A 16,882-nucleotide genomic window follows, 5' to 3' on the forward strand; every position below is an offset into this window, starting at 1 on the left:
GGGTAGCTTTGGTTTGCACATAAAATATGATGTGTGTGATTAACTCTTTGGACCCTCTAAAAGTGAGGCACATCATCTATGGCTAATACAACTCAAAAGGCTCTAAATAACTGAACCTATTCCCATGACAGATAGTTCTGGTTGTAGTTACTAAAGAAACAAGGCTCAAGCACTGAGACCCAACTGTTTGAGAATATACAAAATTTGTAGTTAGGGTGGAGAAATTTTACATTAATTTATTCAAAATAAAATATTGCAAGAGTGAAGAGAATTTCAATACTAACTTCAATTTATCTGGGTTTTAACATTTTAGGACTTTAATTTGTGAGAAGGTTTATTCTTTCTGACTTTAATTCTCCCAAGTCACAATTGGAAGGAGATTATATTCAAATCTGGGGCATCTCTTTGCTGCTAGAACTTTATTGCAATGTCTTTATATATTTTGTTCTTAAAGTATGTTGCCTTCAATTTCAAGGTAGGTCTGAAATGGGCTATATTGGACTAAGGGAATTTACATTTGTAATGGAAAATGGAATGGGGAACAATTATTTAGCATTACTATAATGAAGACTTGGATTTGGTATAATTAATGTGTTTTGATCCATTTGTATCCTTCAGTGACTCCTGGAGGATAACAAAAAATTGTAGTGGTTGGGATTGGGAACCTGGCAGCATGAAGGTGGGAGCAGAAGCGTCCAGAGTGATGGTCAGTCTTCTTGCCAGAGGAAAATAGTCAAAACTCTGCTTGACTGTAGATTTAACAATGAAGTCCACTTAAGTAAAGGAAAAACAATAAAAGTAAACCAAACCGAAACTGTGGCTTTTGATGGTAACTACATTGGGAAGAGCACACTTTTCATATGAAGTTTTCTTTGTGTGAAGGAGCCTCAATTACTATGAAACGTTTGACTTCTTTCTAGCTAGAGGGAGATGCGATGCTTGTTTGGTAATTTTTGGGAATACTATTTTTGACATAATTTGTTCCTTCTTCTCTTCCCCATCTTGGGAGTGAAATGCTCACAGGGAAAGAATATTCTCTTTTGTTAAGGGTTTTGTTTTTAGTGTCACAGCATTACCCAGGTTGAACACTAGTTCTCCCCACTCCCTCCTCAACCCTCTCTTTAGAAGGGCTAACCCCATGACAGAAAAGTGCATTTGATGGTGTTCATAACTCTGAAGATTCAGGGTTCAGTTAGCAGAACCCCTTGACTAACATAAAGGCTTCAGCTTGTCATTTGCCAGGTAAATAGCTGATATTTTGACCCCCAAGCCTTATTCTTTGTATTATTTATCAAAATTTTCAGATCCAAGGCGGTAATTAAAAGTATTATTTAATAGTGCCGTTTAAAGACACAAACACAAATAAACATTTACAATACAAACCATTGTTAAGTTTAGGTTGATGAAAATCAGCTATAATTAATTCTACAGTTTCTCCTACATGTAAAGCCGGCAGAAAGGCACCTTTGGCTGCAGGCTGTTTCTTCCAAAACACATGGTAGCTGCGAGCAAAATTCACTCTCATTGAAATCAGTGTATCTCAGAATCTAGAGAACAGTGTGATCAGTGTTTTGCAGAATTATGCAGACATGGAAAATAGTCGTTCACATTTAAATAGATACATATAAACAAGATTTTAGATACTAAGTTACACCAACTATGATCTTGTTTTTATTTATGTTGAAAAAGAAAAGTGACCATTTACCTTTATGGGAGAAGAACTGGTTAGAATTATATCATCAGAATTTTTGGTTAAACCTGTTATCTGTGAATTGTTCATATAATTTTTAAAACATAAGGGCTCTGTACTGTTATTAAATAAATGACGTTTCGGAAAGTCCGAAGAGTGTGAAAATTTTTGTTTTCTAAGTGATGCAAAATGGAATATGTGGTAAGGATAAAATCCCTCTGGGTTTTTGGAATGCGGACCAGTAATGAAAGCATAGAACCTAGTTTATGAGTTAGAAGGATAATATGTACTATAGAAATAATAGGAGGGCAAGTGGGAAAATTAAAAATATAGAAGCTTTGTGTGCCTAAGGAAAGGCATTGACATTTTCAAATGATATTTGGCAATGCCATTTTTGTAAATATGTTTTAAGTACAGAAACTTTTTGCATGAAAAACCTGTGGAAATTTTCCTTGGGAAGTCTTGAGGGACAACAAAGAAAGCTTTCAAAAATAGTGCTGGTTTTCACTTCGTGGAATGGATACCTCAGATATTCGAATGTATGCGGAGGTAAAGGATTTAGTGTTCCAGCAACTTCTATTCTTTCTTATTTCATTCTCTTCTCATTTCAGGGGTAGGAAGCGCACATCAGATGGCGTGGAGCTGACCATGGTGCTGATTTCTTTTTCAGTAGAACTTCCGTATTATCACCTCTGTGTAAAAAGAATAAAGCATATTTTGTAATAACGATAATTTTATACTTCTCTTTGCTTAGGTTTGCTGAAGGAGAATATAAGCAATCACAATATTCAAATTTAAAGTAAAGTTGATCTGGCATTTACTATCTTTACGACTTGATAAAATTATTTAAACTTTCCGAATTCAGATGATTTGTTTATAAACTGATATTGATAATAGATATCTTTTATTGGATTGATGATTATATATGGTATTATAAAAGCATCTTACCTAGAAAAATGTCACAATAAATGTTATATCTCTTTCTCCTCCACTATAATCACTTACTGAAGAACAAATACCTAATTCATTATCAACACGTAGCAGTCTGGATGACTTCATTCCTATGATACTGCTTGCTGAGACAGTTGATCATATCAACTTGATTATATGTGAGACATTTTTATACTGAATAGTTTTAAAAATTGTCTAAATGTATTACTGTAATCTGCATATGATCTTTCAATTTCTAGGTGATGTCATATGATAGAGACATTTTTGGAGGTAGATAACTTACCATTTTTTGCCAAAACTATCCAGTGAATAAACAATACCCAGCAGGACTTCAACAATGTTGCTGTGGGAACACACACCATCTTTAGCATTTGGCTGTGCATCAAGAAGCATTTTGTTCTATTATTCTCTTTCTATTGAAAATGTTCTGTGTCCTTAGACAAGTCATTAAAATCTTTATGTGCCTTTTTAAATATATTCAATCATTTTATTCTATGAAGGTGGTGGGTTAAAATAGTCTGTGTACATTCATTCAGTTCAAACACAAAACAAAACAAAAAAATCACAGGAAAAATTTAAGCATAGATCTATAATTTCCTCTAACTGCTGAGTTTGATTCCAAAACTTTTCTTCTTTTCTCTAAACAAGGGTCCAGCTAGGAATTCCATCCATAAAATGTATTTGGTTTTTCATCAAGTTCTTCTGCTTTTGTCCTGAACTTGGGGTCTTTCTCTAAGCATTGTTCTCTCAAGTTCTGTTTTCATGTTGCTCAAAATTCCTTTTCAGGACTTTAAATCTGCATTTCATTTTATCTCATCCTAGGTTTCAGAATCCTGGTCTTCACTCTTGCTTATCAAACTCTATAGGCATAGAATATGTAATTCTGCCTTGTTGAACTAAATACTTTCTCTGAAAGCAATCTCATAAAATGTAGACAGCTTGCAAGCTAACTCTATTTCTTCCAAGTCTAAGTTTTTATCCAAATCCTAACAAATAACAAACTCTTTCCTGGAGTACCAGTAAGGTAATTTAAGATTGGAATTCTTATGATGTGTGTGTGTGTGTGTGGGTGTGGGTGCACATGTGTGTTGTAAAAATTTAGGTAAAATAATTAAGAACACGTCTAATGTGACAAGGAGTTTGCTTGGGTTGCTTTGATCTTAGAAGCCCAAACTAGAATTTAAAATGACCTTGATAAATTAGAGTAGTCATTCATCAAAAACAGTATTAAATTTAATCGGGACAAGTGCAGGGGAAACAACTAAGTATGCAAGCAATAAGAGCAGGGGTGACTCTAAGCAATTCTGAAAAAAAAAATGTGAAAATTATTGGGGAGAAAAGCTGGAAATTAATCAGCATTGAACTGTTGTTAATTTTCAAGAACTAATATGACACTTAGATACACAGTATTATGAGCTATCATAGAAAAGCAGACAAGTAATCTTTTGACTTTGTAAAATCTGAGGATAATCTTCTTCTACATTTTGCCAGTAGTGAGAACTTTATTACAGCAGTATGTTTATTTGTTCCATAACTATTTTTTTTGAGACACTTCTGTGTCCTGTGTAAAGTGTTAAAAATTGTCATTTGCTACTTCCTTCTAGCTATCATGGGTAACAAAATAACATTCATATCAATATAAATGTCCCTTGTATTACATTTTCTAATTTTATTCTATTCTGTATTGGGACATTTGTTACCTTTTGTGTGCCCAGCATCTTTTCTTTTAGAAATGTGTCCTCCCTTCTGGCAAGATAATTTAATTAAACATCTGTACTTCACTGTCTGTCACTGGCCAATCCACCAAAGTAAGTCATTGAAGGGTGAGATATAATAAAAGGTGAACTGTTTCTAAGTCATTCAAGGATCCCTGTCAGAGTTATGAAGAAATAGCTCTTTTCTTTACTCTGGAACCTCTAAACATAGTATAAGGTAAGCTGGAAATCTATTAACCCTCTTTGTCTGTCTATGTGGAGAACTTGATTAGTCCTTAATGAATCCAAAAGAAATTAGAGTTCATATTTGGATGGAAATAAAACACAATTCTAATTATATCACTTAGTCATTAGAACCAAAGTGGACTTGCTACACCCCATTTGGACTTTAAAGATAAATGAACTAATAGATTTTTTTTTTCTTCTTAAGCTAATTTGATTTGGATTTATGACACTTGCAACTAAAGAGTTTAGACTAATACATATATATATACATGTTTGTTTGTATTAATAGACTCTACTGTAAGGTAATACTTGGATTAAGGAGGTTCTCTTTTCCCCAATCCCCATGCCAAGATAATGATTTTAATATCAGTGTTACCAGAAAGAGGCAAATCTATAGCAAAATAAACAAACAGCATTAGGTAGCACATTGACATACTTGAGAGGTAAATCTTATTTCCGCCGAATTTTAGTATCTGAAATTTAGAGCTAGGGTCATGAAAACACCATGGTAATGATGATGAAGTCTAATATGATACATATCAGATGAAAGGGGTGATGTTTAATTCTGTGTGCCAATATGACTGGGCCACAGGGTACCCAATATTTGGTTATAGTTCTGTGTCTTTGTAAGTATGTTTCTGAATGAGGTTAACATTTGAATCAATAGACTGTAAAACAGATTTCCTTATCCAATTCATCTGGGCCTCCTCATCCAACCCATTGAATGGCTGAAGAGAATATAAGGCTGAGAAAGAAAGAATCCTCTCTCTCTCTGCCTATTTTCAAGTTGGGGCATCAGTCATCTCCTGCCTTTGGACTTGGACTCAGACAATGAATTAGTTAGCATTCTCCAGAAAAACAGAACCAATTGTAGTTTTATTCTGGAAATTGGCTCATGTAAATATGGAGGCTGAGAAGTCCCGCCATCTTTCATCTGGAAGCTAGAGAACAAAGAACGCTGGTGGTCTAGTTCAGTGAGTCTGAAGACCTGAGAATCAGTGGAGATGTGGGGGAAGGAGGAGTAGAAACTGGTGTCAGTCCCAGAATTCAAAGGCCTAAGAACCAGAGACTCTGATGTGTGAGGGCAAAAGAAAATCGATGTCCCAGCTTCCGGAGAGGGAGAGAGAATTTTTTCTTTCTCCACCTTTCTCCATCATTCTATTCTACTAGAGCCCTCAACAAATTGGAGGATGTCAACTCACATTGGTGAGGGTAGATCTTCTTTACTTAGTCTACTGATTCAAATGGCAATATCTTCCAGAAATACCCTCACAGATACGTCCAGAAATCATATCTTATCAGCTTTCTGGACATCCGTAAACACAGTCTGGTTGACACATAAAATAAACCATCACAGATTGAAATTATATCATCAGTTTTCCTGGGTCTTCAGCTTTCCGACAATAAATCTTGGGACTTCTCAGCCTCCATAACCATGTGAACCAACTCCTTATAATTCCTTATAATAAATATCATTATGATATCCTTATGCAGAATAATGAAACTAGACACTTATCTCTCACCATATACAAAAGTCAAATCAATATGAATCATAGACTTAACTCTAAGACCTCAAACTCTGAATCTACTACAAGAAAACATTAGAGAAAATCTCCAGAAAAGGCAGAGGTTGCAGCGAGCCAAGATCGGGTCACTGCACTCCAGCCTGGGTGACAGAGAGAGAATCTGTCTCAAAAAATGAAAGAGAAGAGAAGAGAAGGAAAAAGAGAAACAAGGAAGGAAGGAAAGAAAGAATGAAAAAGAAAGAAGGAAGGAAGGAAGGAAGGAAGGAAGGAAAGAAAGAAAGAAAGAAAGAAAGAAAGAAAGAAAGAAAGAAAGAAAGAAAGAAAGAGAAAGGAAGGAAGGAAGGAAGAAAGAGAGAGAAGGAATCTCCAGGAGATTGCATTGGTCTGGGCAGTAGTTTCTTGAGTAATATCCCATAAGCACAGGAAACCAAAGCAAAAATGGACAAATGAGATCACATCAAGTTAAAAAGCTTCTGCACAGCAAAGGAAACAATCAATAAACTAAAACGACCACCCACAGAATGGGAGGGATTTATAACCAGAAAGTATAAGGAGCTCAAACAACTCTACATGAAAAAGAAAATAGTAATCTGATTTTAAAAAATGGGCAAAATATTTAAATACGCATTTCTCAAAAGAAGACATACAGATGGCAAACAGGCATATGAAACAGTGCTCAACATCATTGCTTATCAGGGAAATGCAAATCAAAACTACAATAAATATCATCTCACCCGAGTTAAAATAGCTTATATCCAAAAGGCAGGTAATAGCAAACGCTGGTGAGGATTTGGAGAAACGGGAACTATTCCATACTGTTGATGGAAATGTAAATGTGCAAAACACTATGGAAAACAGTTTGGAGTTCCTCAAAAAACTGAAAATAGAGCTATCATAAGATCCAGCAATGTCACTGCTGGGTATATACCCAAAAGAAAGGAAATCAGCACATTTAAGAGTTATCTGTACTCCTTTGTTTGTTACAGCGCTGTTCACAATCGCCAAAATTTCAAAAGTTTGGATAAACAAATGGATAAAGAATGGATAAAGAAAATGTGGTACATATATACAATGGAGTGCTATTTAGCTGTAAAAAAGAATGAGATCCTGTTATTGGCAACAACATGGATGGAACTGAAGATCATTACATTAAGTGAAATAAGCCAAGCACAGAAAGATAAACATCACATAGTGTCAGTTATTTGTGGGATATGAGAGCATAACAATTGAACTCATGGTCACAGAGAGTGGAAGGATGGTTACCAGAGGCTGGGAATGGTAATAGGTGGATGGGAGAAAAATGGGGATGGTTAACGGGTATAAAAAAAAAAAAATAGGGCCCAGCTTGATGGCTCACGCCTGTAATCCCAGCACTTCGGGAGGTTGAGGCTGGCGGATCACGAGGTCAGGAGATGGAGACCATCCTGGCTAACACGGTGAAACCCCGTCTCTACTAAAAATACAAAAAAATTAACCAGGCGTGGTGTTGGGCGCCTGTAGTCCCAGCTACTCAGGAGGCTGAGGCAGGAGAATGGCGTGAACCCAGGAGACGGAGCTTGCAGTGAGCTGAGATCGTGCCACTGCACTCCAGCCTGGGAGACAGAGTGAGATTCCGTGTCAAAAAAAAAAAAAAAAGTTAGAATAAATAAAGACCTACCATTTGATAACATAATAGGGTCACTCTAGTCAATAATAATTTAATTGTAGATTTTAAAATAACTTAAGTAGTATAGTTGGATTGTTTGTAACACAATGGATAAATGCTTGAGGGGATGGACACCTCATTCTGCAAGATGTGATTATTATGTATTGCATGCCTGTGTCAAAATATCTTATGTACCCCATAAATATATGCACCTACTATCTACTCACAAAAAATGAAAATTAAAAAACAATCCAGGCACAAGGGCTCATGCATGTAAACCCAGCACTTTGGGAGGCTGAGGCAGGCAGATCTCTTGAGCCTAGTAATTCGAGATCAGCCTGGGCAACACGGCAAAATCCTGTCTCTGCAAAAAATACGAAAATAAACCAGGCATGGTGGCATAAGCTTGTAGTCCCAGCTACTCGGGAGGCCAACGTGAAAAGATCACCTGAGCCCAGGGACATCAAGACTGCAGTGAGCCATAATCCAGCCACACTGCACTCCAGCTTGAGTGACAGAGCAAGGCCCTGTCTCAATACAATAATAATAATAATAATAATAATAATAATAATAATAATAAATATCATTATGGTATAGATGCCACACACACACACACAGATTTCTGAACAGTTCCATTTCTCTAGAAAACTCAGACAAAAACAGATTTTAATATAGTAGACAGTGCTATCCAGTAGAACTTTCTGCGATAATGAAAATGTTCTTATCTGTGCTGTTCAATACAGTAGTCACTAGCCACATGTGGCTTTTGGGTGCTTAAAATTTAATTACTATGACAAAAGTGCATAATTTACATTTAATTGCATTTTAATTATTTTAAATCAAAATTTAAATAGCCATTGATTCTTAGTGCCTACCTGGTGGACAGCACAGCCCTAGAGAACTAGCCGTATTTTTTAAGTCATACTATTTTGTAACTTGTATGTTATCTTCCAGATCAATTTCCTGCTATTCTCTTCTGTTCTTTTAGTAATTGTTAGTTTGCTACTTCAAGATACTTTATTGTTTTTATTTTTTCTTTTTATTGTATCAAGGTACAAATTAGATGTTCCTTAGAGATGTATATAAAATTGGCTATTTACAATAGTGAGATTTTAAGGTAGTTTAATTTAGCTTGGGTTTATCAAAAATCAGTAAAATCATAATGTTCTTCACAATTCCTTTATTTCAGCTATGTGAATTACCAAGGTAGCTCCTGTTATTTAGTCAACCTGGGTCAAGAAACAGGGCCCTCAGTTGGTTTCAGTATTTTTAGTCTGCTCTTCTCATTCCATACAAGTGCTCTTAACATTCCTAACAGAAAAGTATTAAACAGTAATGCGAATGCAAAGAGTATTCTACTCTAAGGAAACACAAAGATTCACACTAAAAAACAGTCACTGACACTTTAAAAAAATGCACACTTTAATAAATGACTATAGGTTTTCCTATTTATTTATTCCAAACTACTTGTGGCTGAAAAAGTCAGGAACGGTTAAGAAAAGGTCAACAGTCTGCCGGGAACAGTGGCTCACGCCTATAATCCCAGCACTTTGGGAGGCTGAGGCAGGTGAAAGTTCAAAACCAGCCTGAGCAACATGGTGAGACCCTGTATCTAGTAAAAATGCAAAACTTAGCCGGGTGAGTTGGCACACACCTGTCATCTCAGCTACTGGGGAGGCTGAGGCACGAGAGCCACTGACCCCCAGAAGCAGAGGTTGCACTGAGACGAGATTGAGCCATTGACTCCAGCCTGGGGGAGAGAGACAGTGTCCCCACACTCTCGCCAAAAAAAAAAAAAAAAAAAAAAAAAGTCAACAATTATTGTGAATGGTGAGTGGAATTTTATTTATTTCTCCATAGTTTATATTTACAAATGATATGAAGAAAAATAAAATTAGAGTCAAGAAGAGTGACCAGAGGAGGTAGGGGTGAAGAGGAAAAGGGTTATCAGCAATGCCTCACTGAGAATGTCACATTTGGACAGACTCTTTGGTAATGTAAGGAAATGACAAATAGGATGATCTCCAATAGGACTGTTCCATGGAAAAAAAAAAAAAAAACCACATGCAAAAAAAAACATGTTTCAGGAATAAAATTGGCTTGAATAGCTATAGAGTCATTGTTTTGAGAGGTTTTTTTTTTTGTTATTTTTTTTTAATAAAGTCAATTTTCAGTATGATTATGTTCAAAAGTAGACAGTGATCTTCAGGATGTTTCTGTTTATAGATGATTATTTGCAAAACTTCCGTTTTACATATTACCTACTGTTAAGCTCAAGGATCATATGATCATCTATGAATTAGGGTTAACATGTGCTTGTTCTGAGGAAAATGTAGAGAAAGGAATCATCCTTCCTGATGAGTTTAAGAAAGTACATGGTGGCCTCATATCTTAGATCATTTAGATTCAATCATAGTATAAATAGAATTTACACTACATAAGATCATTAGGTCATTTGCACTCTATACATTGTGATTGCATATTTTAAAATGAGAGAAGGTGAAAATGTTGATCATATTGCTACTTGGTGTAGCTATATAAAAAGTAATGAAGAGATCATCTTGAGGTTATAAATTTCTGAATATTTGTGCATTTATTTTCATTACTTTTTTATACTTTCATCAACATAACATGAAACTATAACAATAAGACATGTGGAGTGGGGTGAGGTAAAACAATAGGTCATATTCTGAAGAGGGACACTGAATGTTTTGTAAACAGTAGCAAAATTGTAAGTTAAAAAACTATCTAAAGCAGTAAATACTGCTATAAATATATACAAAAAATACATATACCAACCATACCAACCATTTTGTATATAAAAAATACATATACTAACTGTATACACACATCATATATATTAATAATACTACTTATATTGTGATGTATATACTATATAGTATGTCTATAAATTCTTAACATTTCTGCAACACAGTCAGATTGTCTCATAGTTAAAACGCTAGCAAGCAAGGAGAATGATAATCAATGTTTCCAGTACTCAATAAGCTAATTTTCTTCCACAAGGGTGTACATTTTCACCAGGCCATGAAATTTGTTTTTCTAGGTCAATTTACTACAAGGGTCAATTTGCTATGAGAGTCAATTTAGCATGGATTTTTAGATTTTCAGTTCTGGGAATGACTGTATATTTAAAAATATTTATATATTTCCCCTAAATTTAGCATTATAAAAAAGAAATATAAATGTTCTGGCGAACCATGTTAAATCACAGAAAATTTATCCATAGTGATAAAAGTTTTCCCCATTTCCATTTCAATATTTTTAGCACAATTAAAACTGTAGACAGTTTACTTGGCTCCCAAAAGGTAAAAAAGCATAATCATCACAGTCAGGATAAATTTCAATACTTTCAACTGTGGTAGAAACAATCACAAAATATAAGCTAAGCACAGTCTCCTCTGTGATAACTACCTTAAAAAAACAAAACAAAACAAAAACCTGTATTTGGTACTATTGAGAGAGGAGGAGGAGGTTGTCATCTTATTCTGTGATAGCATATATAAAGAGGACCAATATGTTCAAGGCAGAAAAAATTATAAATTATCTTTTATATAACACATTAATTACTAATGAATGACTTACTTGTAAGGCATTAATTTCTCTTCGTTTTATAATGTATTTTAAAACACTTAATTAAATATTTAAAAATATTTTTGCCATGAAGTGAAAGAGAATATGGGGCTTAATTATAAAGAAAGTAAAGAGAATTTCACAAACAGGTTTAATATTTCAAATTATTGCATATATGGATGCATGGATAGATGCCATCTTTTGGCAATTTATGAAACTAATTAATTGATGATTCCTATGGGGTCAGTTAATTTATACATTTACTGCCACATTGAGGATATATGTAGACAATATAACCTTAAACCTATGAAATGAAGATACTGGAAGATATTTAATTGTATTCACAGAACTGCTGTAAGTTTTAGAAATGAATTTATTCGTACAAGTCTATATAACATTTTGACAATGTTACATTTTTCTAAAATATTCAAAGATCTTACAGCATTGAGTATTGGCTATTTTTAAATTAATCGTGTAACAGCATCTAAGAATAGACTATTTGAAAAATAGAGTATTATCTGTTCTTTGCACATGAATTTGACATTATTTATCCAAATGACCAGAGTTTATGTTTCCAGTATTTTTCTCCCAGAAAGGCAATCAGTGCACATTTCTCTTCTAGTCTCCCGAGTGTATGGGCTAAACAGAGCCCTTAATCACAAGAAAGTTCATGACTCTCAACCAAACTTTCAACTTAAAAAAAAATCTAATTAAATTAATCATTTTGTTTCATAGTTTACAAAAGGAGTTACTTTTGTCATAAGAAGGATATTCCTGGGGTTTCTGAAAATAGTAATTTACCAAAAATCCCCTGGGCCTTTTAGGTTCTTCCATTTCATAGATCGTCCACTGAAATTATCTCTGGGGGTATGTAGCAAAACTGTGTTAAAGACCAGTGCTTCTCTAACTTTCTGTGCGTACAGATCACTACAAATCTTGGTATAATGAAGATTCTGACTCCGTAGGTATGGGGCAGGGCTGAGATTCTGCTGTCCTGATAAATTCTTAGATGCTGCTGGTGCTGCTGGTCCGAGAACCACATATTTAGTAGTAAAGCTCCAAATTATGTAAGGGTACAAATCCGAATTGCTGTCATGGTTATCAACAAGACTCAGAAGAAGACTCTTTTTCAGAGTATTGGTTACAAATGCCTATATATTCATGCTCAAATGGGGTTTTTTTTTTTTGAATATGACAATCTTAAAGATTTTCTATTGCTCAATGTAGCTTTATAAGTAATTCAGTCCAGCTCCTTCATATTATAGTTGAGGTCACTGAGGGTCAAGGAAGTTGAATATATGCCCAAGGTCACACAGCTAGAAGCAGGATATGCACTAGAACCCAGAAACTCTACCATTTCAATAAAGAAAACCCCTAACTTCTTTGGCATTTCCATTTGTTATATTCTCCCTGACACAAAACCTAAGCGTGAGTCAATAATGATTAGAATTTCACCTTTTGATCCTCACAATAGTTTAAATGATAGCAGTATCTGTGGACTCACTGACTGACTTTCCTAACAGCTAAAACTCACAGTAGGCAACTATCTCCTACAATAATACGGGTATTCACACATCTTTCTTCAAGAATGTGCTTGCAGTTTTATTATGGACATTTTGTTCCTTAATTTTGAGAACCTGGGGAGAAAGGTGGGCAGAGAAATGAATGGGTCATTAGTTAAAAGGCAAGGGTTGAATTTGCAAAAGGTTGTGGCAAAGTAAGCAACAAATGGGAAAGAGTGAAGGGCATCAATATTGATCTTGCCTCTCATCTTTCCCTCTGTCTTCTTGCTTGCAGGTTTCTATTGTGTAGCCTCTCAAACAAAGCCGACTTTATTTATGGTGTGACTGACTTAACACTACTGAAACAGTCCATCATCTGTTAATTTGGTCCAATTAAAAACTGGTCATAGGGAAAACCCTGGGAATTAAGCTCATTTAGAAACACAACTTCTGATTCATTTATGTCTTGCTCATTTATGTCTCCTGTTCTAAAGGACACATTTCAGGGTGTTGATTTATAGAGGTGGTTCTTTTCAGTTTCCTGAGTTTCTGTGACCCCTTTTGATTGTGTCCATTAAAAAAGTACACTTCTGCCTCTCTCCCCTCGTAAGGCTATCGTTAAAACATTTTAAAGAGGCTTGCCTAAGATTTCCTGCTATCCGGAATTAGAAAAATCCCACTAAACAGCTAGAATCACCATTCATAAAGTACGTACGCATTGCATAGACTTACGCTAACATGACTGCTTTCTCACTTAATCCTTACAACTCTTAAAGTTAAGTACTATTATCCCCGTTTTGCAGTTGAGGAGGCTTTAGATTTAAACGTTCAAGTAAATCATCAAACACTATAAAACAAGAACGACAGCTATGCTATTTGAACCAAAGGCTGCCTGATGCCAGTGCCAGCACTGCTACCCACCAAGCTCCACAGAGATTTATGCCTAGACTAAGTAAAATCTCTGAACAACAACAACAAAATTATTTCCTCCACTTATTTTTCCTTTTTTGCAACACAAGTTCTTGTAGGCAGGTAGGTGTTCCACTCCCTATACTTAGCCTCTCCCACGTCCTCTGCAATCTTTCCCTTTTGCTGCTGGAATCGTCAGAGATTGCTACTGCAGCTGGTGAGTGGGCAGGTGCAGCCACCATCTGCTCTAGGAGTCCAAATGCGCAGCAGAACCTCGCACCCAGGACCCGGCCCAGGCACCACGAATTCCAGAACATGCTGGGGACACGGCTAACCCCGCCCCCTCGCGGTGGCGATTGGCTGAACCCTTCCTGAGTGCAGAGCGCTGATTAATGAAGGCAGTTGTCTCGTCTGCAAGTTCGGATGAGACATCTCTAAAGAGGTGAGATCCGCCGGGGGTGCTTAATGGGGGCTTCAGTGCTTCCTGCCCGAAGGGTCCTTGAGAAGCCTGTTTGTTTTTCCCGGCGCTTGTCTCCACCCATCCCCTTCTCTCATTGGTCAGACCTGGTGGGCGGCTGGGTTTCCATTGGCCGGGGGGCGGTGTCTGTCCCTGGCCAGGGTGGGGGCGGGGCCTCCGCCGCTCTGAGCTTGCCCTTGTGTCTGGTGCTTCGTAGAGCTGCCGCCGCCGCTGCCGCCGCCGCCGCTGCCGCTGCCGCTACAGCCGCCGCTGCAGCCGGAGCATCCGGGAGCCGCCACTGCCGCCGCCGCTGCCGCCACTAGCGCTGCTTCCACCGCTGCTACCTCCCCTCCCAGGACCTCGAGACATCCCGGGTGCGAGCGGCAGTGCTGCTTGCTTGCTCCCCCTCTCCCCCAGCCTTTCCCCTCCGTGACCTACCCACTCCTTGCAGCCCTCGCCCGCACCTTCTTCGACACCCCGGCACCCCTGCACCACCTGCTCGGGCAGCCCCGGCGGGCTCTGGGACTTGCTGTGCGCGCCGAGAGGAAGGCAAGCTCCAAACCCCTGCCTGGCAGACGGGCTGTCGCGGCTGCACCACCAGCAGGAGGAGGAGGAGAAGAAACTATTTCGCCCACCGATACCCCATTCTGCGGGTGCTTTGCCGCTGTCGCTACTGCTGCCGCCAATCCGAGTCCGCGGGTTCGAACACCTCAGCGGCGGGGACGGTAGGTCCCGTGGGCGCCGGGAGGAGGACAGCAGCGGAGCCCTGCACTCTCGTGCCCCGCTCACCAGCATCTACTTGCCCCCTCGTTCCTTCCCCAGCCCTTGAGAGAAGGGACCATGATTTGGAAACGCAGCGCCGTTCTCCGCTTCTACAGTGTCTGCGGGCTCCTGCTACAAGGTAATCCCCGCCCCGCCGCGGGGAACATCAACTTCTCGCCCATTCCCCATCTTCCACATTCCACCCCGTATTTCCACTCTCCCCTCCCAGTCCCCCTGTCCCCAGCGATTTCCACCCCCCTCCCCCTACTCTCTGGTGCGGCAGGGGGCAGTGGCAGTTTGCACCAGCCCCTTGAATTTCTAACGCTGGCTCAGCCCTGCCTTCCCAGCAGTCGGCCCCTTACGCTGCACCTTTTGCCTTTTCATTCACCTGAGCTTCCTTCATCTCACTCCATCCCCGCCAGCATCCCCCTCCCACGCCTTTTGCCTGGCAACTTGTGCCTCTCTGAACATTCCACCCTCCCGACAACCCCCACCAGCCACCTCCCACATCACGCTCTTGACCGACCCTCTCCATCTCTTGTCATCTCTTTAACCTCCCCCTTTTCGGGTCGCCTTTTCTTTCCCCCCTCTTCCCACCATCATCATATCCGTGTGTCTTTAAAAAGTGTGTGAGAGCCTGGGAGCGAGCTACCAAGAAGGCGAGAACAGCAGCAGCGGCAGCACCGTGTGCATTGCAATAACATCTCCGGGGGGGAAATGTGTTGTGAGACGTGTCATTCACCTAGGAAGAGAGAGGAGACTCTGTCTGGGATTTAAGAAAAAAAAAAGAAAAAAGAAAGAAAGAAAACAAAAAGAAAGAAAGGAAAAAGAATAAGAAAAAATAAAAAATGAATGAATGAGTAAATAAACCAATAAATTAAGAAAGGGGAGAAAAGGCAAAAAAATTAAAAGACCCAAACGCACTTTATCAACACATTGACTTTTTATTATTTAGTCTATGTCATTTCTTTTTTTTTTTAAACCAAAGAAATATATGCTTCCTAGCAGTTACTTTACTGCCAAGAGATTTTCACTTAGATTTCCTACCTCTCCATCTTCTCTCTGCCGCTTCTTTCCGTAATTAATATTATCCTTTCACGTGAAATATAAGAACCCCTACCACCGCAGTGGAGGGAAGCCGCACAAAACGCTGTTATTATGCAAATCACTGGGTTTGGATGCCGGAAGGCTAGTGAACCTGGGTTCACTTTTCTCCAGACCCTCTTTTTTGGAGGAGGGAGTGAGGGGGCTGTGTGGAATGGGAGGATGATGCTGATTATGAAATAAATGGCAATGCATAGTACAGGAGTGCATGAGGACACTTTGGGTGGTGGAGGAGGCAGAGGCGGCGTGCTAGGGCTGGGTGGGCAGGGGCTGTAAGGCGGAAGATTGTTGCTTTGAAGAGAATAGTATAGGGATGTGGCTTGAATGTGAGATATAGCGAGGATGGATGTGAAATGATGATTGATAGAATATTTTTTAAGCTAGGTGACTAGATTTTTTTTTTCTTTGCCTACCTCTAAACCCTTCTGTCATTATTTGGGTATTTGCAGGAAGATAAGTTGATCAAATTAATTTTCCCCTGGGTAAAAGGGATCTGAAAGTAAGACACACGTAGACTCACTGGCGTGCAAAACCCAATCGGCCTTTGGAGGATTTAAATGAGGTCAATGAACCATCTTTCAGCAAGTTCTTGGAATGCATCCTCTCTCCTGCCCTCCTCCGGGATATAGACTGGGGACAGAATTTTATTTATGCATATTTATGAACATGAAAGAAGAGGCAGTGGGCAGAATTTTCCTGAATTAACTAACTGACCTTCTAGAGATCTTGTGTAAAATATTTCGGTGGTACTTTTGTGTATTTTACGTTGGGTGTAAATTTCAGATATGTCATGTGTGCCAGAATC

General features: G+C 38.4%; 2 protein-coding genes across 3 annotated transcripts in view; both read left to right on the forward strand.

Annotated features, from left to right (window-relative positions):
• The first annotated feature begins 2,206 nt into the window (after positions 1 to 2,206).
• LOC104659023 (ethylene-responsive transcription factor ABI4-like) lies at positions 2,207 to 15,750 on the forward strand. Its single transcript, XM_030932607.1, has 3 exons — positions 2,207 to 2,239; positions 12,168 to 12,210; positions 14,429 to 15,750. The coding sequence occupies exons 1-3, from the start codon at positions 2,207 to 2,209 to the stop codon at positions 14,938 to 14,940; spliced, it is 588 nt and encodes a 195-aa protein (XP_030788467.1). The 3' UTR covers positions 14,941 to 15,750.
• CADM2 (cell adhesion molecule 2) overlaps positions 14,423 to 16,882 on the forward strand; it is a 1,116,362-nt gene continuing 1,113,902 nt past the window's right edge. Inside the window, exons 1-2 of one of the 2 annotated variants that reach the window (XM_030939705.1) lie at positions 14,425 to 14,936; positions 15,034 to 15,112. In XM_030939705.1, the coding sequence (XP_030795565.1) occupies positions 15,052 to 15,112 (61 nt within the window). In that variant the 5' untranslated portion in view covers positions 14,425 to 14,936; positions 15,034 to 15,051. Of the gene's footprint in view, positions 15,113 to 16,882 lie in introns of both variants that reach the window. The other variant, XM_030939707.1, reaches the window with a different exon arrangement.

Source organism: Rhinopithecus roxellana, chromosome 1 (genome assembly GCF_007565055.1).
Source record: "Rhinopithecus roxellana isolate Shanxi Qingling chromosome 1, ASM756505v1, whole genome shotgun sequence".
Lineage (NCBI taxonomy): Eukaryota > Metazoa > Chordata > Mammalia > Primates > Cercopithecidae > Rhinopithecus > Rhinopithecus roxellana.

Bases quoted from the DNA above. Each gene is read 5' to 3' on its own strand.
- LOC104659023 (XM_030932607.1), top strand. From the start codon at position 2,207: ATGGATACCTCAGATATTCGAATGTATGCGGAG. The intron at 2,240-12,167 runs GTAAAGGATTTA...TGGGCCTTTTAG, and splicing joins ATATTCGAATGTATGCGGAG to GTTCTTCCATTTCATAGATC. The intron at 12,211-14,428 runs GTATGTAGCAAA...GGTGCTTCGTAG, and splicing joins CACTGAAATTATCTCTGGGG to AGCTGCCGCCGCCGCTGCCG.